We start from the raw sequence: 19785 nt of genomic DNA, 5'->3' as shown, positions 1-19785 counted from the left end.
TGAATTCCAGAGTGGGAAGAAGCAACTGCTGACAGATGGACAATGGATGCAGGACCAGACCATAAACTCACCTGGTTTCCTCTTCTAACACATTACCCAATATTACCCAATCATACTTGTCCAGAAAAGAGAAACGAGAAAAGTTGGGACAATATAAAATGTATCCATGCTTGCGGAAATGAAATCCCAGGCTAAACTAAGATGAACAAGGTATAGCATGTCTTGTACAAAAAGTTCTTCACTTGTGTCGTCCTGATATGATAGTACAGTGTGAAGGACAAAGATTCATGGTTTTCAAAAGTAAACTAAACCACAATTGTAAAGTCACAACTAAATATGAACCAAGCTGCATGCAGGCCAAAAGCATTACTCATTTCTTTTCCTGTTTTAATACAGTACCAATGGAATCTCCCTAACTCCTTAACGGGTCATTGCTTTTGCTTCTTATATAAAGCATTACACTGCAGAATTAAGAAAGCTATGGGCAATATTAAATTTAAGGAGTTACCCCAAAAATCTGATGGATCAAGCATTCTGGTTTAAATGATGATACATTTATAAAAGATGTGGAACAATGTATAAGTGAAAACTGATTGTTTACAATTTAATTTCATGAACTCAAAAGCTCTAAACTAATGGAATGATTCTATAATAATAAAAGCAAAATTACTCATGGTGCATGGGCTTTTTTTCTGAGTATTTCTGAAATTAGATATAGCCACATACAGTAAGCAATACCCTCTCAATCAGTTTATCGGTGTCCTTCACCACTGTCAAGATGGAGTTAACATTAAATAAATACTTCCGAGTTTGAGTTCTATTTCTTGTAGTACATTCCCTTTCATCTATATTCGCCTTTTATTCTCATTAGAGTCACTTCATTGTTTTTGGCAAGTCAGTTTCCCATACTGAGAGAGCGGTAATTAATATTATTATTATTATTATTATTATTATTATTATTGCATATTAATGACTGGACAGCACTGACCACATAAACTCTGAAAGCTTTAATTAATTTCATGATTTATATGTGCATTGTCACCAATTTAAACACTCTTCAAAGAACAGATTGCTTTCTGAACAATTGCAAGTGCTCTTAAACAGATTCAATGCAATCTGATTAAGATCAGATCTCCACTGTCCAACGTGAACATCTGACAGTAAACGCTTAGTGATCATGTTCCAGTGACCTATGTTATTACAGTGGAACCCCACTATAATGTGATAATTGGGGTCTAAAAAATTGGATTGCGTTAATATTGGGGTTGCGTCAATGCGGGGTTTTACAGTATTTTACTTTTTTCAGAGAACAACTCATTGGCACATATACGTGTATTCATGTCTGATGTGTATGATGAATAGGGTATCAACACTGTTTACTATTGTGCCATCATGGCATGCAGTTCATCTATAATGCTCATAATTCCATTGAAAACTTGCACACAGATTTACAATAATCACTAAAAAAATTCCCAGATCATTGTGTCTGAATTCAACGTCTAATATACAGCATGAACAGAGAGTATCAACACTGTTTACTTGCCGTCTGATATCATACCATCAGGGCTTGCAATTAATCCATAATATACGTAATTCCACTGCAAAACTTGCATACATATTTAAACTATTCAAAACTTTTGTCACACATCATTATGTGTCTGAATTCAATGGGAAAAATTATCAGCAAAATTAGATTAAGAAAGACAAAGCATATATACAGTTCATTATGTTCCAGGGACTATGAGGGTGTCTGTACAAATTTCATACCGCTAAAATTTTCTCATGCATTTCCGTGTACATTTATCCATTGCAAATTTCCAATAATTAGTGCTTTTATGCCTATTCGTTTGAATGACTACAGCAGGAATAATTAACAATCAACACATGCTTTCAGTGTGCATATAACTTTTACTTCAGATTTTGTGACTGTCAAAAGAAACATATGAAAACTACTATACTAATCATTGCGCAAAGTGCAGAGAACGACTTGTGTTTGTGAACTTGCTTTACCATAACAGTAAAATATTTTTATAAAAAATAGAAAGTTAATAATGAGTTCATAAACACCATACCCATGTAAAACCCGAGAACTAAGTACAGTAGGCCTGCAATGGTCACGAGTCACTTTTATACCAAAAAAATGTAAACTTGAACGCATGTAAAATTTCATACCCTTTCAATTAACAGCTAATAAAGCGGATATTATTTACTGGTCAATTGATTGTGTCTAATAACACTGCCAAGCCCAGCAAACATCTTGGCAGCTTTTGGTTTCTGATGTTTATTAAACTGTGAGAATCTTTTATCAACCACCCCATTGTCTGCTGCTTGGCTGTGTATGCAGTTAAAGAAGAAACACATGATGTCTATTGTTTGAGCAACGATTGTATAAAGAATTTTAATTGAAGACAATCACAAAGATGACTTACTGGCTTTACTCATGGACCAGTAATAAGTAACATTTCCGATAATGTTTATTTTGGCATAACACTTCAAGAACCTGGTGATATTGTTAAATATCAGAAGCTACGCCACGATCGTATTATATTAAAATTCATATGCGAACTCTTCCCCAGCCATTCAGATTAAGTCTTTTATCTTTTTGTGTTTGGAGAGTGAATAGTGTGGCTGAAGAGCATCAATGTGTGGCAAACAATTTGATTCACTTTCTACTTTTTTGAAAGCTGCATTTCCACTGGTTAATTTAAAGGTCACCAGAACATGACCCCTAAGCGGCCAATGTCAGATCTTCACATAGGACTGTGGAGATCTGAGTGTAATCAAGACTAATATTCAATAAAGCATCTGTCATCACCTCAGAGTTGGATTAACTTAATCAGTCAAACTGACTGCATGCTCATTGACCTAAATCTGACCATTAGCTATTCCCCAAATCAGCCATGGCTGACCAAAAATATGAAAAGATGACCATCAAGGAATGCATTACATGGAAAAATTGGAGAATTTCATTTGCATCTGACCTGAATTCTCAGGTTCCCAAAACTCCTGTGCATCTCTCTCTCTCTCTCTCTCTCTTCTCTCTCTCTCTTCTCTCTCTCTCTCTCTCATATATATAAAATTAAACATGTAACCAAAAACATCTCCCAGGCAACTAGTGTCTTAAAGCTGATTGCCAAAGGATTACCATTAACTTTCAAACTTTGCCTTTGCATTACTTTTATGTCCTCCACTCACAAAGCGCATGTTTCACAGTATTGGTATGACTGACACATCAGACACTTAATCACATAATACAGGTAGGGTGATCATCTTCAGAGAGATTAAACAATCATTTACTTGAAATAAGATACATGGACAACAAGTAGAGAGATGAAGTTCAAGCACTATTCAGCACAAGAATAATGAATTAAGTGGCTCATAAAAGAAAACTATTCATTTACACTACAGACACTGAGTAATTCAGTAAGAAAATAAACTTATTATATGCAGAACTTGCAATTTTTGCAATTTACTTAAAAAATTGTGTTACAGAGCTTGCAATTTTTGCAATTTACTTAAAAAAATTGTGTTACACTATTGATGAATTGACCCCACTTTCCAAATGAAGGGCTCAGAAACCATTTGCAATCATCAAGAGAACATTAGAACTGAAACTCACCTGCAACAACTGGAGCACTCCTGTCATTGGTCACCGCTTTCTTCAGACGAGTCCCCTTCTGAATAGACTGAAGCAGAGCACCCCTATCTGCAGCACCACCCCCTGACTTTGTGCCCCCTTTACTGGTGGGAGGAGGTGGCCCTGGGGGTGGGGGTGGCCCTGGGGGTGGCGGTGGTGGTGGAGGCATGAATGTTTATCTTACTCTCTTCTGTAAAGAAAGGCACACAATGTGAACTGAACCATTTAAGTGAAACCTGTATATAATGGACACTAAAGAGATAACCAAATTGTGTCCTTTATGTACAAGCATCTTGTATACTGCAATGATACAAGTAGACCCCATGAAAACAATATTTATTGGTCTGTTTGCCTTTAACAAATTGGTGTTCATTAAAGCAGGTTTCACATTACATTCTTCAGTTTTTGTAAACATAAAATAGTGAATTCATTTATTTTCAAAGGAATAATGCATGATTACAGTAGACAGCAATATAAACATAATGAAATTTTGCATTATTACGGTACAAAGCTATATAAACGTAACTAGTGTAGATGTTGCACAATTATGGTACACAGCAACAAGTTCCATAAATCTAAGGTACATGTAAACAGACTTGCTTTAGAAATATTTTCATAAGTAGCAAACAAAAGATAAACAAATGACATAGCAGAGCTCAAGATAAGAATATAACAAACTTTGTATTTTACTTCCTGGTTTTGGAATGCATTTTAATTTTTTTTATCATAGGGTAACATCACAAAATAATTTATGATACCAGACTAAATGTTTACCATCAAGACATTAATCATGCCTTTAAAATGCATCAAGTGGTTTAACGTCATGAATAATTCAGGGTATATCACATGGCTTAGTGACCATGAGTAATTCAGGTCATGTGCAAGGGTATGTTTAAGTAATTGTTTTCAATTATCAAGTACTGTGTTTTCATATGTACAAAAAAACATCTGAAAAAAGTTCCTGATAGCATTGTTATGTATTGATCAAATGCCATCACAAAAAAGAAACTGTCCTTATGGACCACAGCAATATGTTCACAACAATATTTTTTTATGCAATCTGAATGCAATTGTTTTTATTCAGTTTCTGTTAAATATACAAACACACTTCTTATCTGTATCAATCTGGCCTTAATAAAATGCCTGCCCTAACCTACATATAAAATTACATCTATAACAGACTATTGCTATAGTAGTTCCTCATACACATCGGTTAATAATAACTCATAAAACTGAGACTTGAACTCATTTGTACAGAAGTGAAATGTCTGAATGATAAAGATTTGTAAAAGGCAGTGCTTTAGACCACTCAGCCATCAAGAGCCTTAGACCACTCAACCACCCATAGCCTTAGACCATTCAGCCATCAAGAGCCTTAGACCACTCAACCACCCATAGCTTTAGACCACTCAGCCATCAAGAGCCTTAGACCACTCAACCATCAAGAGCCTTAGACCACTCAACCACCCATAGCCTTAGACCACTCAACCACCCACTGCCTTAGACCTCTCAGCCATCAAGAGCCTTAGACCACTCAACCACCCATAGCTTTAGACCACACAGCCATCAAAAGCCTAAGGCCATTCAACCACCCATAGCCTTAGACCTCTCAGCCATCAAGAGCCTTAGACCACTCAACCACCCATAGATTTAGACCACTCAGCCATCAAGCCTTAGGCCACTCAACCACCCATAGCCTTAGACCACTCAGCCACCCATAGCCTTAAACCACTCAGCCATACAGAACCTTAGACCACTCAGCCACCTATAGCCTTAAACCACTCAGCCACACAGACTCTTAGACTACTCAGCCACACTTAGTCTTAGACCACTCAGCCACATAGAACCTTCAACTACTCGGCCACCCAGAGCCTTAAAGCACACAGCCACTCAGAAGCTAAGACCCATAGCCTTAGACCACTCAGCCACCCACAGCCTTAACACATTAACCACTAGCGATGAGTTAACGTGGCAGGAGGTAGTAGCCTACTGCCGAGCTCTGTAGTGTCATGGTCATGATACACTAAAGTGGGTGGTATTATAGAAAGGTAGACAGATGTAGCTCTACAATGATATCAAATAATCTGGAATTTCTAGTTGCACTACAAAATACAGAGGGAAAAACCTCAATTTATGGAATCAACTTTTTTTCTATCCGAAATTGCCCATGGTCTGAATTCAAATTTTGTGTCCGGATTTTAGACTCTTTGGTCTCAGATCTAAGGCAAACCGGTATGAACTTCAAACAGATGAACCTTTGCAAAAAACAGGATAAGATGGGCATTTGGAATAAAGAGTGGTCTCGATACAAAAATTATGTGTCCATTTAGCAACAAAAAACAAAAAAAAAGAACTCCAACTTTTACCCTTCTGCTCATGTGCAAGCCAAATAGTCAAAGAAAATGTTTCTAACACAACTAGGCAGTATGTTAGTAAAAGATCACCTGGGATTTAGTGTTTTTGGAATGCATTTAGAAATAGCTTTCAAAATGTGTTTCCTACTTGAATTTCACCACTCAGCCATACAGAACCATAGACCACTCAGCCACACAGAACCTTAGACCACTCAGCCACACTTAAAAGTCTTAGACCACTCAGCCACCCATAGCCTTAAATTGCCCAGCCCAAAGAACCTTAAAGCACACAGCCACTCAGAAGCTAAGACCACTCTGCCAACCAGAGAACTAAAGCTCTCAACCACCCAAAACCTATGAACACTCATCCACCCTGGGCTTTAAAGCACTCACCCACTCAGAACCTTAGACCACTCAGCCATCTATAGCCCATATTTTTATTTCAGATCAATGTAGATGAATATTACTATCAAACTTACTGCAAGTCATCTGGAAAAGTTTAAATGAAATTCTCACTTTCACTCAAAACTGTATGCTTCACGAGATTCTGAAAGTATCACAGCACGAGGATATGTACCTTAAACTATTTTTTGGGGAGACAAGCCAGTGTTTCAGAATTAGAATGTTGTTACCACATTGTGAAAAACGTCTCTCCATGCCACTTTTATCTTATTGTTGAAATCACCTGCTGTACTAAGTCTTAGCAATGAATGTGGCTTGTTCTATATTTGTACCAGTGATCACCAATATTGCCCATGGCAATCAAATTTTTTTTACATGGCAATTTTTATCAATGAAACCAATATACCTGGCAGTGTACTGATTAGCATACCAATCAGCCCACATCTAAAGACAAACCACACATGTCAAATCCCAGTTGTCAACAAGTTTCAAATGATTAACAGCCATTATGATCATAACATAAAAATGTCTTCTTGATTAAAGCACAAAAGAGGCAATGAAATGGTCAACTAACTTTTTTGTTTAGCCTCAGCCTTTATGATGCGCAATTTATGGAAATATCCAACATTTTCTAAAAAAAATTACTATCCATAAATCAGAAAACACATTTTTGGATAAGCAGCATATCTGAGTATTTTATGAGATTCAATAAAAAAAATATATAAAGAGAATTGTAAAACATTCATATGAAAAATAAAGTAATTTTAAGCATTTAGTGTGCCTGCCATAAGTGCAGTTATTGTTGTTGTTGTTGTGAGGTTTAATGCCATTTTTCAGCACACAATAGGCTATACATGGCGGCCAGTATTAATGGTGGAGGAAGAACCCAGGAAAACCCTGGAAAGAACCACCGACCCACGAGAAGCTACACCTTAAGTACAGTCCATGTTTATTAAGGCACATTTAATCAATATAAACTATACTATTTAACAATCAAGTTTCAGCTGTTTCTTTCATGTTTGAAATATAGTATGTGTACTTGATGGCTGTAAGAACACATGCTCAAATAAAAATGTACATTATGGAGCAATCTGAAAAAGTCCTCGTCATTAAAAGCAGCAGGAACAAGTCCTGGTCAGTAAGATGTTTTATTTATAATTGAGAAAACCCTGAATAAATCCTGGTCATTAAGACACTTCATTAGCACGACTAACAAGAATGGCAAATTGTACACTTGACCCATGTTTAATAGTATTCTATGTAGATCTGAAATTTTGTGCAGAAACCATTTTTCTTTATTCAGTCAAAGCAACCTTAACAAATTACCTTTTGACCTTAAACAGCTTCATTCTCAGAAGTATAAGCCAGCTGTAAAGTTTGGTCATGGTCTGTGACATAGTTATGTTTATAAATGTGCAGATAGCATCCTGAGGCAAACAAGCCATCACTCTGTCAAAGACAAATGAATTTGTTGTTGTTGGTGTAGGGTTTAATGCCATTTTTCAGCACAAGATAGGCTATACATGGTGGCCAGTATAAATGGTGGAGGAAGAACCCTGGGAAAAACCACCAACCCATGAGAAGCTACTGGCATGCTCTCTCATATACCCACATTGGCTGAACTGAGGTTTGAACCCATGCAGACATAGGTGAGATGGCAGTGATCTGAAATGGTGAGCACTTTAGACCACTCTGCCACTCTGGGACCCAAATGAATTTGTCTCTTCAGTACAGAATCAAACTATCTTGAAATCCAACTAATCTCATACATGGTTTAGTCCTTAGGCTCAAGTACCAAATCTTATGTCCATGGAAACCAAATTTCATCCAACCTTTTAGCATACAAAGGAACTGTAAATATCAATACTGCAAGTACAGCAAAATTCAGTGTGCCAAAATCACCATCTTGTTATCAAAATCTAAATTTGTTATGTGTCAACTCAAGAAATACTCAACAAATGCACACACTTTTCAAAGCGGATTCAATGAAATCAAAGACATCTATCATAGCCATACATGCCTGTAAAAGATGGAGGCAAGGTTGGTGCTGCTGTTGCAATAGCTCACAACACCATCTCAAACCAGTTACCTGTTAAAGCCTCCATATTTACTGCTGAAATTACAGCCATGCCCACATCATTTAACTATACTGAAAACTCCCTGAAACAATTATCATCTTTCTGAATTTCCTTTCAACACTGAAATCCTTGAAAATCTTAAATCATACATGCTCATATCCCAGACCTTACAGAAAAATGATTTGCTCATTCTGGAAAAAAATATTCTTTACTGTTGACTACCTAGTTACATACATCAAGTGAAACAATCAAAGATGTCTTGCTGTCAGCCCTTTCTGAATGGAAGATTCCAACCACCACTTACTTCAAAAAATGTTATTCATACTTGGCAAAAATATATGAAATTTGAACTCCATTAAAAAAAACTCTGAAACATCAAACCCACATACAGAACAAACTGGAAGGATAAAGTGGTATTGTGTGCATATCCTGATGGTGTCCACCATCTGTGGAACAGGTTCTCATTGAGTTTATCACTGTATGCTTGGTGTGACAAAAGTATTTTGGCGTGAAATCAAAGAAGAAACTTCAGCACCCAAGAAAATCCTGGAATGCAGGGTTGATCAAATATTGTTTTCACCCACTTGTCCAGGACAAATTGTTTCAGAAAAATCACTTATCCCACTTGTCTCAAAACTGTAATCACCTGCCAAGATTTGATGACATATTTAATCCATAAGTAAAATAATTTACAACATAATTATGAAGTATTACTATTAAAAAAATTTAATTTTTCTAACTACTGGTTGATACTTCATATTTGGCAGCTTCAGATATACACAGCTGCTGGATTTGAAAAAAATGGTCCATATACATGTCTGCCACCAGGACCATCGCTAAGCCAACATCAGACAGCTGTGTCTGCCACCAGGACCATCACTAAGCCAACAGCAGACAGCTGTGTCTGCCACCAGGACCACTGCCAAGGCAACAGCAGACAGCTGTGTCTGCCACCAGGACCATCGCTAAGGCAACAGCAGACAGCTGTGTCTGCCACCAGGACCATCGCTAAGCCAACAGCAGACAGCTGTGTCTGCCACCAGGACCATTGCTAAGCCAACAACAGACAGCTGTGTCTGGACAGAAGTCTTCAAGTCTAATCCACTTGTTCAAATGTGGTTAGAAGTCTCTCAGTTTTATCCTCATTCACACTTGACATTGGAAGGGCTTATCACAAATATGATTTCTAATAGTTTGCATAACAGATTTTGAAAAGGTGGAGTGTTCACTATGTGTGTTCACTTTGAACTCTACAAATTGTTGATGAATGGCAGGATGGTTTACCTTTTTGAAAATAACTTCAAGATGACTGAGAAGAAACTACAAGTCTTTCCTCTCATATTTCATTAGAGCTGCTGCTATGCTGGTTTGGGATACTGTTTACAATAACTGCAACACTGTCCTCCCTAGTCAATAAATTTGAGCCAGGGATAACAATCAAAAATCAAACATGGCTAAAAATTCTGTCTTTTAATTATGTCATGTTTGACATTATTTGCTGACACAGATTTTGGCTTTTGTCTCTTTGGAGAAATATTTACCATATACTCAACTGCAGCCTTATGTTTTATAAATCCACATTCACACGAGTGTGCGTGTGTGATTTTGAATTTTAAAACAGCTATTACATTTTAGGCTCTTTAAAACAGTAACAAGAAAAGAGTGAAGACAACAAGCTTTGTAAAATTTAACAAATAATTTGCTTCCCTTGAAAAACAAGATAAAAATGAGGAAAAGAACTTACGGTTTTAAGAATCAAATCCAAAAATAATCCAAGAATGAAAAATTAGAAGTCCTAGTACTAATATGTTCTAATGAATTCGAGTTCGAGTCCCTGACGAAAATCCAAAATGGAAGGCAATGACATACTGTAGTCAGTTTAATACTTACGTGTCAACAGATTTTTGTTTAACCTCAGAAAATAATATTCCGGTGTTTGAATTCCAAACAAAATTTCAATAAATGTCTTTGTCCAAGAATTCTGTTTGAGCACTTAAATATTCCCTGGGAAAAGAATTAATAATTCCATAAAATAGTGTTTCAACTCAAACTGGTCACATCAGACAACATAATACCTTGATGTCTAAGTGCTTTAAAAGCTCACTTGAAATTATTTCTCAAAACATCACTATTAAATCTGGCTACAGCAGATTTCGGTAAAACCAGAATTCTGGAATAACAACATAGAAGCTATTTGCATGTCTGAGGTCATCTACTCCCAGTACAGCCTCAGTATCACTCTATAAATCCCACACTAAGAATGAATTTTAAAAAATATATAAAAAAAGTTGTTTACTTCAACTCTTACTGATTCTGATTCATGGTCGGAACTAGGTCAGCATTTAGATACAAAGTTCTAATACTAGGTTTTTGAAAAACTGAACTGAATCTCTGGAAAATATTAAATCAAGTAAATAAAATTACATTATAATAGCATGTAACGGAATAATAATAAAAAAAACTAACAAACACAATTAAATATGAATTAAATCAAATATACATAACATAGCTTTAGCAATTTTTCAGTCATATCGCTATGATGTCTGCAGTCTGGTAGTTTAAAGTAAGATCTAGCACTGGGGCATCATGTCACAGATATGTAGCATCATATCCCACCCAATCACATTATCCTGACACCAGGCCAACCAGTTCTAACACTAACCTCTTAAATTTGAGTACCTAGCGAGGCAGCTGTTTAGTACCATTTTAACGTCTTTGGTATGACTTGGCCAGGATTCGAACACAGGACCTCCGGCATCTGGGACAAGGATGCTGTAACCACTAGGCTACCGGAGACATTCCACATTCACAAGAATTTTCCTTTCGAGAATCTTAATTGCAAAATTAATTTAGCAAACTCATTTTATCCACATAGTAAATATAAAATTACTTTACAACTATTTCGAAAGTGATCATAACATAAAGTTTGTTGATTAAATTCAAACATAACTCGTTAACATAATTATTTTTTTCAAACACAATATTGTTTGATGAAGTTTATCTCCTGCATAATCAATTAAAAATTAAAGAATCATTACTGTCATTTACTCAGTTCATAAATGACACCAGCACTAATGTTGGTAAAATTCCCTTCAATAATTCTTAATTACAATGACTCGCTCAATTATGATACGAGTGAACCGCTCAGGACAATCTGGTTAGATTAAACACAATACAAGAAATCTGCTTAAACACTGCTAATTAATCATACCTGGTTTGTTTTGTTTGCTATGTTTGATCTGTTAATAAATTGTTTTTTTTAGACAAAAATGCTGTCAAGTGATAAAAGAACGTGAGCACATGGAACAGTTGTCAATAACCAATGATATAAATGTATATATGGAATGGGGATGAATCAAGCATTCATTACACCCTGAGGGCATGAATGGTCGGACAAAGGCAGATAAAGTGATTAAAGAATGAAAAATAAGTACTTGCCCGACCTTTTAAAATAGGACAAAAGTGACTAATACCAGACTATCAACTCCAAAATTCTACTTGCCCAACTTCGAAAATGAATTGTCAAGAACATTTTGCTATGGGATTTAATCAGCCCTGGATATCTTAGGGAATCTGGTTAATAACAGATATGGACCAAATGTTTAATCTTTTATTTTACATTGTACTGAATTTTAACATCTTTACCTCTGGTATTTTATAGTGTCATCTTTCAATAATTACTTTGTTTTGGAAGAGTTTATATTCCAGTGTCTTTTTGGCATTTCTCCATTTTTTTACATTTTTCAGAACTTTACTTTTAGTTGGCACCATATAGCCACTATTGTGCTGAGGTGCCATACAATATACACATATACGTACATACATATATACATACACACACATATATACATATACACATGCATGCATACATACATACACACTCATATTATTTTATAATGGGGAAAGAGAAGATAACAGTGCTGTGGTAATTAGCCAAAGATGCAAGAATGCACTAGCACAATATTTACTTGACTCTTGAATAACATCTTTTTTAATAAAAGGAAGCATCTATTTGTACATCTGCTGCATACCAACTGTAGCAAAGATGGGACTGTTAAATGTATTCAGGTCAAGTCCAAATTGCTCCAAATGATCTTGTATCAAATCATATTGCATGCCATTTGTCAAAATGGCAGACCTCAAACAAGATAAAGTACAAAATGGCTCAATGCTCTCTGCACCAGTGCTGCTAAGCAAGCAAGCACGGCTGCTATTTGGCAATTCACTATACAATTTTGTACATTATTCCAATGCAGACCAGTTTAGTTGACACGTATACAAAGTCTAACAATGTAATTCCACCTACTTAATCCCTTTACTTTGTTCTTATCATATGTTAAGTCAATCTAGTATGTTTTGATTGTAATTTAGTAAAATTCTTATTGAAAATGTGTTAGCATATGTTTTTGTAAAATGTTTAATTCCTCTTGCTCTTTGGACTACTTCTGTTTTCAAGCTCTTCAGTTCAAAGGTGAGTAGTTCTTGCATTTTGTCATGCTGTTCAATTTTAGACATGAGTAGTGGCTGCACATGATCCACGATCCCATAATGAATATAATCAGTTTTAAGAAGAAAAAAACAACTTTCAAAGTCTGGCCAGGCATGAGAATAGTCTTTCCCAGTTAAGTTACATGGCAACCATGTGAAAAATCGTGCCCAGTTATGGTACATGTACACTGCAACAATCTGAATAGTCTTTCCCAGTTATGGTACACGGCAACAATTTGAATAGTCTTTCCCAGTTATGGTACACGGCAACCATGTGAAAAGTCTTGCCCAGTTATGGTACACGTCAACAATGTGAACAGCCTTTTCGAGTTATGGTAATTGGAAACCATGTCAGCAGTCTTTCCCAGTTATGGTACACAGCTACCACATAAAGTCTTTCCCGGAAATGGTACATTGCAAACATGTTAACAGTCTTTCTAGTTTGGATATTAGTGTTTGTATTACTCCACAATCCCATAATGCCTAAACGAATGTAATCTTTTAAATAAAGAAAGTCTCAGCAAACATGTGAAAAGGCTTTCCCAATTATGGTACATGGCAAGTCCAGTGAATAGTCTTTCCCAGTTCTGGTATATGACAACCATGTGCACAGTCTTTGCCAGTTATGATAAATGGCAATCATGTAAATAGTCATTTCCAGTTAGGTACATGGTAACCATGTGAATAGCCTTTCCCAGTTGTGGTACATGGCAACAATGTGAATAGCCTTTCCCAGTTGTGGTACATGGTAACAATGTGAATAGCCTTTCCCAGTTGTGGTACATGGCAACAATGTGATTAGTCTTTCCCAGTTATTGTACATGGCAACAATGTGAATAGTCTTTCCTAGTTATGGTACATGGCAACAATGTGAATAGTCTTTCCCAGTTATTGTACATGGCAACAATGTGAACAGTCTTTCCTAGTTATGGTACATGGCAACAATGTGAATAGTCTTTCCCAGTTATGGTACATGGCAAGCATGTAACAGTCCTTCCAGCTTTTGGACATAAGTAGTGTTTGCATTACTCCACCATCTCATAATGCCTAAATAAATGTAATCTTTTAGAAAAAAAATAAACATGAACTTTTGAAGTTTAGGCAAACATATGAAAAGGCCTTCTCAGGTATAGCACATGGTAACAATGCGAAGTTTTTTCCAGGTCTGGTATACAACAACCACGTGCATAGTCTTTCCCAGTTATGATACATGGCAAACATTTGAATATTCATTTCCAGTTATGGCACATGGAAACCATGTGAATCCTCTTTCCAAGTTATGGTACAAAGCAAATATGTGAATAGACTTTCCCAGTTATGGTACATGGCAAACATGTAACAGTCTTTCCAGTTTTTGGACATAAGTAATGTCTGCATTACTCCACAATCCCATAATACCTAAATGAAATCTTTAAAAAAAAATGCACATGATCTTTTGAAGTTTAGGCAAACATGTGAAAAGGCCTTTCCAGGTATGGTGAATAGTCTATAGGCAAAATGTTACATTTTTATAACTGTACATTTGCTGCTTCTGTACACTGTATGAAATAATAAAACTTGTACGCTTAAACTTCAGAGAAAGAAAGCACTGCTGATGGTTCTTTTTATAAAATGATGTAAAGCTGTCCATTTTAGACCTGAATTAGAGATCTATATTCTACATGTAGTTAGAAATAATGACATCTTTCTGATCATATATGTACTACTATCAATCATAAAATTAAAGCAAAATATATCAAAATGGAAGAGTACTTTTATGCAACCAATGGCATATATTTATTTAAAATTTAAGATGGCAGTTGCAGGAGATATAGGTTTCTTTCATTAGAACAATGTTGTTACTAAAGTAGTCTTTAATCTAGTTAAGTACACCTGTGTCTTATAGCATGGAACTCTTGCTATTCCTTGATCAGTGTTAAACACAAGAATGGCAAACTCATATGTATATCAAAAGGGATTGGGTGTTATATGGGGGCTAAGTGGAATTTTCTTAATATGTCAGTGAATGCAGGAAGTAAAATCCTCTATGAAAGTTATCTTGAGCTCTGTGAAAGTTTAACATTACAGGATCTCACAAGTTTTATGTTTTGTCTATAAACACAGTAATATATAATGGAAATATATGGGAAAAGTAACAAAAATTACATAAAATGGGGGAGGTAATACTCTTCAAACACAAGACACTAGATTCTATCAGTGAAAAGGGCAAAACTAATTATAACATCCACTTGATTCTATCGGTGAAATGGGAAAAATTAATGATAACACCCCTCATCTACAACAGAAGGTTATTTTCACAGTTCACAATCTGACCCCTTGATGACTCCATTTTTATTTTTCTATACCATTTACATTTAGTCACTCATAATTTATACCAGCATAAAGAAGTCATTCAACACCTTTCCCCCATATACCATTTAAGTAACTTACTGATCTTGAATTGCCACATTAATGCAAAGTTTATCAGTTGCTTCGCATCTTGTCCAATATGTAGTCCTACAATGTAAGATGCCACCCCTGATATTTGTTTTTTAAATAACGGCATTGTATTGCCCTGTTCCAAGGTCGATAATTTATTCAGAAAATAAGAGATCAGAGTAAGTAAAGTCCGCCTAAATCAACATGACTTTAATTTGTGGAAAAGCTTCAATATGTGCTGCCATGTGAGATATTCTTGAAAATTTGGGAGCTCGTTCTATGTCAGTCTACATCGGAACATGCTGCACAAAGCCATTATTTCGGCAGTAAGACACAGCACCAAGACATAAATAGCAAGTGTTACGTCTTACATTATAGGACTAAGATTTAGGCCTTACACTGTAGGACTAAGATATGCTAGACCTAACAATTGGTGGGGGGGGGGTGGGGGGCAAGTGGAGGTCTCAGTGAAATGGACAAATGACTCAAAAATCTGGGCTTGCATTTCGTGTAAAGTATCATAAATGATTGGTTAGTGTGTCGTGTAAATTTTAGTTTGAAGAGTGTAAATTTGAATTGTAATGCTGCAAATTTGTTGTGAAATTTTACAGCTTAGAAGTGTCAGTCTGTGCTGTACTGTACTGTAGTGTAATGTGTCGTTCAAGCGCACCTGCCTAATACTATGTTCTTACCTCGAATTAAGGAATATTAGCCAAAACCATTTGAGCTAAGTGCCTAAAGTCATTCTGTACATATTAAACTGTCACAAAATATCGGCACATATCGAAAATTATCACCCGGAAGAGAGACACTGAAGTTTGTTAAGCAGGAAATAGTACATTGAACCAATATGGTGGCTGTCAATGGGGGTCCAACAATTCCTATTGAAGACCCCACTCCGCACAGTATTGCAAGACACTATAGTTTAGACTGGTTTATACTTGGTGATTCGAAATGCTTCAGATTTCTCTCCTCAAAAACATTTAGATCCAAAATATTCCGGATGAAAAGAATGACAATTTTATTTGTCCTTAGGATTAACTAGGCTAAAATCTACATCCAATCGGAGATATATTGGCATTTTTCCTCAACATTTTTCTCCTGGATTGACAGAACAGGACGAGATTACACCGATTTTATGTACCCTTTCAAGATCATTTGCACCACACCTGCTAAGTAAGCGTCCCTGCTTTATGGCGATTTACTATCCATTTTTGATGATTATATTTCGTACGTCAGCCAGTGTGGCGGACATGTATGTAGGTTAAAAAGAAACAAAACAGTTTCAAACTTTTGGTTCCTTGACTTTCTATAATTTCCTTACGTCTTAGGGTCAGTCTAATATATCTTAATTGAAAATTAAACAAGTAAAATTCTTAATAAACAAAAATACGTTTTGCAAAACGCAAATTTGCCATTGTTTATTGGATCTTCAAGTCTTCATTTTTCTATGTTGTCTGCAATCCCATAATGCTAACGAAGTGATCCGTTTTGAAAAACACCAGAACGTGTGACGTTCTGAACATGGTTTGTGCAGATATTGAGCACAGTTAACTGGTTGGTCGGAAATATCTTGAGAAAAAAAATATTTTTTTTATTAGTACAAATAAAGTTTGCTTTCTTTCACTCTAATAGATCATACTTCCACTGGTTTCAAATCTGAAGAAAACACTTTTATCGCTAGTTTTGAGAAGATAAACAAATTTGAGTGTTTCAATAGTGCAAAGTCAAGACGCGTAATAAAAATAAGATCAGGTACACTAAATTCAAACTTTGTTAGAAACTTAAAGAAAAGATCATGTCGTCTAAAGTAATGTAAACAACGTTAAACATCACCAAACAAGATGATGACTTGATACATTGCATATATATATATATATATATATATATATATATATATATATATATATATATATATATATATATATATGTGTGTGTGTGTGTGTGTGTGTGTGTGTGTGTGTGTGTCTTCATAACCGTTGGGAAAATGAATACAACCTACATGATGTACAGAGGGATTCTTGGCAGAATTACCTCTGTACATGCAAGCAGATATATGAAGCAATTATAAGCAGTACGATTACTGCAACTTTAAAATATTAATGCATTAGGCACACATGATCGACCGTTTCATTTCGGCAGGGGTGGTGTAGGGCTCGGATTTTCTTTCCAACCAGGATATTTATTTCTTTTATCTCAAGCTTTATCTTTCAAATAGCATGATGGCTAGATTTAGTTTATTTTTCTAAAAATCAGAACAAGACTCTTTTGTTCAATGTATGTAGGAAATAATTAGAAAGAATTTATCGCTCGTATATGTGTGTACAGACACAAAATGGGTTAATTGTTCTGTCTCGATTTAATAAGACTCAAAATACTCTAAGCGAGAAGAATTGTAACTGTATTTACCTGTAGTACTTCTCATAATATTATTTTCAGAGAAAGTAGCCCGGCTCCCATTATCGGAATGATAAACTTGTATAAACTCTGTAACTTTCATACAGTTGTGTTTGGTACATATCTCTCTTACCTCCAAGATCCACGTCAGTTAGTTGGACATAGAGCGCGATATGCTTTAAACAATGGAAATGATTTTGAACAAATACCTGCCAGATTAGAATTGTCCAGAAATTCAAACAAAGCATCCCAATAAAGGTTTGGAACAATCTGTATGTTTCAGTAAAACAGGAAATATAATATTTCATCTTTGAACATAGGATTATACACACGTCCATTTATTTCCCGCTTTATTATTACACTGGCAACAGGAAATTATAAATTATTTATAATTTGATAAGAAACAATTGATATGATTTAAACAATGACCTGTTTTAAAATTGGTACAGCACCAAGATTTAGACTTATGTATTGCTTAAACCTTCTATTCATCACTGTTAGTAGGCCTCCTAATGTTTTTCGGTTTGGATCAGATGAGCTAAGAAACGTACAAAAAAATAACGTATCTTTGAAATAATTCAGATTTACATTCAAAGTAGTGAAAGATTTAAATACTTCTTTAAGACAAGCTACCTACTGGCACAATCACCCTACATCACCTGCCACGGTATCCGTTTATCGTTTCTCCTCGCTCCCCCCCCCCCCCTTTAACCCACCTTTATGCACTCAACTTTTCTTTCGTTTAAACTTTACTCTAAATCCCCTTTATACACTTGTTTGGTATGGAATTTTTTTTTAAATGCCTGCTCTTTCCGTATCCTTGTACGATGAATTCTTCATTATTCATTTGTATTACTGCACTTTGTTTCTGATCCATGTATAAGTATATACAAGTATGTCTATATTTCGTTTTAACTTTTTTCCGTGATTGCAGGCTTACGGGTCGTTTGTAAGCAGCATATTACATAGTTTTTTTTTTCTTCTTTCGATTATTGTACATTATTATTTTCAAATGATATTGTAAACATGTTTACCCGGATTTGAATTCAATAGATTTGTTTTCCCGTTGGAAAAAAAATATGGCCTACCTGATCTTTGTCAGGTAGTTTGCTAAAACTTCAGTTAAGAAACCTGACCTTGTTTACGAATTTGTTGGGAAAATGACACATATCCTGGTTCTCTTATTGTGTCCTAGGTTTCCATATAAAGGTCGTGAGAAACAGAATTGTTTATTTCTATTTTAACTACTTTTTAGTGGAATCAGGATTTAAGTTATGTTCATTTATAATTTGAGAGAATTTACTTATTTAAATTATTCATTGGAATTACAAAGTGCTCATTGGCTGTTCCGACTTAATTGCTATTTTTGAATTATTCTGAATTAATTTAAAGAAATTCGGGATCATATCATTGTGATATATCACGACTGTTAGAACATAAGCACATTCAATGTTATTTGTACATCAGCTCATTCAAGAATGAAATTTATTCAGAACACCACTATACCGTAACTCGTTTGGAAGACTCTATGATTTTGGACTTCTAATAGAACTTTTAGGACTATTTGGGATATAAATCACAATAATGCAAGTTCCCTTCAGATGTTTATTCTGTATTCTAGGGAAATAAATGATTTATTGTATTTTACTAAACCTGTTGATTTTCGCTTTTTTATGTTACTTGTTTTAAGGCCGTGATGCCAAAATACGCACAATTAAGCCAGCCATATTTTATTTATCTACTTGTGTATTTGAAGGAGGGCTGTTGCAAAGTCGTGAGAGCTTGTTGCCAGATCCCGTGTGCTGTAAACAAGAAAGTAGAATATTTAAACCAACAAGACTGATATTTAATACAAAATCATCCTCTTCCCCGAAATTAAATGGTTGGTCTCTAAAACGACATCACATAATAGTTTGTTATAAATATCACTGGACACACATTTTAAAAATACATACACCAACAGAATGCTAGCAAGAAATTACATTCAGCAAAGGGAGTGGTTGTGAAAGGC

General features: G+C 35.4%; 1 protein-coding gene across 2 annotated transcripts in view; it reads right to left on the bottom strand.

Moving 5' to 3' along the window:
- Positions 1-16253, bottom strand: part of LOC149779610 (uncharacterized) — an 82245-nt gene extending 65992 nt beyond the window's left edge. For both annotated transcript variants that reach the window (XR_016415682.1, XM_089940400.1), the window contains exons 1-2: positions 16070-16253; positions 3620-3827 (exon numbers count right to left, since the gene is read on the bottom strand). Coding sequence is in view for 1 of the 2 variants with exons in the window: in XM_089940400.1 (XP_089796526.1) it covers positions 3620-3806 (187 nt within the window). In the remaining variant the exon portion in view is untranslated. The remainder of the gene's footprint in view (positions 1-3619; positions 3828-16069) is intronic.
- Between the last annotated feature and the right edge of the window lie 3532 nt (positions 16254-19785).

Source organism: Sinohyriopsis cumingii, chromosome 17, assembly GCF_028554795.1.
Source record: "Sinohyriopsis cumingii isolate HCF-2022 chromosome 17, ASM2855479v2, whole genome shotgun sequence".
Lineage (NCBI taxonomy): Eukaryota > Metazoa > Mollusca > Bivalvia > Unionida > Unionidae > Sinohyriopsis > Sinohyriopsis cumingii.
Note: the sequence above shows the minus strand (reverse complement) of the source record. Positions and strands in the feature narration are given on the sequence as shown.